At 39.9% G+C, this 2,656-nt stretch overlaps 1 protein-coding gene across 1 annotated transcript; it reads left to right on the top strand.

Moving 5' to 3' along the window:
- Nucleotides 1-372: 372 nt before the first annotated feature.
- On the top strand, nucleotides 373-984 carry LOC104883926 (uncharacterized). The gene has a single exon (XM_010668501.1). It carries the CDS (start codon nucleotides 373-375, stop codon nucleotides 982-984), a length of 612 nt encoding a protein of 203 aa, XP_010666803.1.
- Nucleotides 985-2,656: the final 1,672 nt, after the last annotated feature.

The raw sequence follows: 2,656 nt of genomic DNA, 5'->3' as shown, positions 1-2,656 counted from the left end.
GCATCAAGGAGTTGAAAAACACCACCAAACATTTGGAGTCTCAACTTGCTCAGGTGGCTGGAAATAGTGCACAGAGGAAACCAGGTCATCTGTCGGGGCAACCAATTCCTAAAGAAACTGCTAATGTCGTCACTCTTCAAAGCGGTACACAGTATGATGCCCCACCTATGCCTACTGATGATTCAGTACCTCGAGTTCAGAATGATGATGTGGATGAAAATGAAGGTGAGGATAGCTCCAGAAGTGAAGTTGAGCGCGGAAAAGTGGATGAAGCAGAGAAACGCAAGGAGAAGGTTACTAATTCTCCTAATCCACCACTACCTTTTCCCCAGAGGATGCAAGAATCAAAGGTCGATCAACAACCTTGAGGTAATGGTTCCTTTCACTGATTTAATTTCTCAAGTACCTGTGTATGCCAAGTTTCTGAAAGATATGATCACTAAAAAGAAAGATTTTGGTGGGATAGATCGAGTTGCTTTAACTGAAGAATGCAGTGTTGTTCTGCGAAATAAAATTCCACCAAAACTAAAAGATCCTGGTATTTTTTCAATCCCTTGTCATGTGGGTGCTTTGTTTATAGATAAGGCTTTGTGTGATCTAGGTGCTAGTGTATATGTTATGCTTTTATCTATCTGTAATAAACTGAACTTGGGTACTTTAAAGTGCACACAGATTACTCTGCAGATGACAGATCGATCTGTGAAATATCCTTTAGGTATTCTAGAGGATGTACCTGTTAGAGTTGGAAAATTCTATATTCCTGTGGATTTTGCAGTACTTCATATGGAAGAAGATAGTCAAATTCCCATTATTTTGGGTAGACCTTTTCTATGTACTGGTGGTGCTGTTATTGATGTAAAATTTGGCTCTCTGACTTTGAGTGCTGGTGATGATACTGTTACTTTTAAGTTAACCAATGCCATTAAGTCTTCTATGCTTGAGCACACATGTTGCAGGATTGACATACTCGATGAGATCTCTTGAGTTAGTTTTTCACAATTTATGTCACATGAATTATTGGAGACAAGTCTTGATCTGAATGATGACCTTGACATTGATATGGTAGCAGATTGTAAGGTAATAGAGACTATTTGCTCTACTTTCAAACCACAGGTAAAGAAGTCAGAACTTAAACCTTTACCTTCTAACCTCAAATATGCATTTCTTGATGACGTTGAGAAATGCCCTGTGATTGTCAGTACTAAACTCACAGATAGCCAGCTTTCACAACTTCTTACAATGCTTCGCATGCACAAGAAGGCTATTGGGTATAGTATTGATTATCTAAAGGGCATTAGTCCTGATTTTTGCATGCATAGAATTAACTTGGAAGAAAATCACCGCCCTTGCACACAACCTCAAAGACGTTTGAATCCTAATATGCAAGAGGTTATGAAAAAGGAAATTATGAAACTACTTGACGCAGGCATCATCTACCCCATGTCAGATTCTAAGTTGGTGAGCCCGGTTCAAGTTGTTCCTAAAAAGGGGGGGGGGCTACTGTTGTTAAGAATGATAGGGATGAACTAATTCCTACTCGTACTGTTATAGGTTGGCGGATGTGTATTGATTATTGCAGATTAAACACCGCCACTCTGAAAGATCATTTTCCTCTTCCTTTTATTGATCAGATGTTAAAAAGATTAGCAAAACATAACTTTTTCTGTTATTTGGATGGATATTCATGTTTCTTTCAGATTCCCATTCGCCCAGCCGATCAGGAGAAGACGACGTTCAATTACCCCTACGACACTTTTGCATATCGCAGAATGTTATTTGGTTTGTGCAATGCCCCTGCCACATTTCAGAGATGTATGATGGCCATTTTTTCTGATTTCATCGAGAATATCATGGAGCTAATTATGGATGATTTTAGTGTTTATGGTTACGACTTTGATGTGTGTTTGCATAATCTCTCTAATATTCTGAAACGATGTTCTGAGGTTAATCTGGTTCTTAATTGGGAAAAGTGCCACATGGTGAATGACGGAGTGGTACTTGGACACCTCATATCTAAGCATGGCGTCCAGGTGGACAGAGCAAAAATTAAGGTGATTGAGAAACTTCCTCCTCCTGTGAATGTCAAGGGAGTGAGGAGTTTTCTGGGTCATGTGGGTTTCTATCGCAGATTTATAAAAGACTTTTCCAAAATTGCGAAACCCCTTACTCAATTGTTGCTCAAGGATGCCACTTTTGACTTTACTAATGCGTGTGTGGAGTCTTTTGATAGGATTAAGGAAGCATTGATCACTGCCCCTATCATAAAACCTCCAGACTGAAGTCTCTCTTTCGAGATCATGTGTGATGCTAGTGATTATGCAGTTGGTGTTGTGTTTGGCTAACGGAAAAACAAAGTCCTCCATGCCATCTACTATGCCAGAAAGACCTTAGATGAAGCCCAGGTCAACTATGCTACTACAGAGAAAGAGTTGTTGGCCATTGTTTATGCCCTTGACAAGTTTCGGACCTACCTCGTAGGTTCAAAAGTGATTATCCATACTGAACATACTGCACTAAAGTATCTATTGGCCAAACCGCGACTTATACGATGGATACTCTTACTACAAGAGTTTGATTTGGAGAGCCGCGACAAGAAGGGTGTTGATAATGTAGTTGGAGATCATCTCTCCTGGTTGAGATTTGAGCCAAGTGCTGA

This window comes from Beta vulgaris, chromosome 8 (genome assembly GCF_026745355.1).
Source record: "Beta vulgaris subsp. vulgaris cultivar EL10 chromosome 8, EL10.2, whole genome shotgun sequence".
Taxonomy (NCBI): Eukaryota; Viridiplantae; Streptophyta; class Magnoliopsida; order Caryophyllales; family Amaranthaceae; genus Beta; species Beta vulgaris.
This window is presented reverse-complemented; position numbering and strand designations above follow the sequence as displayed.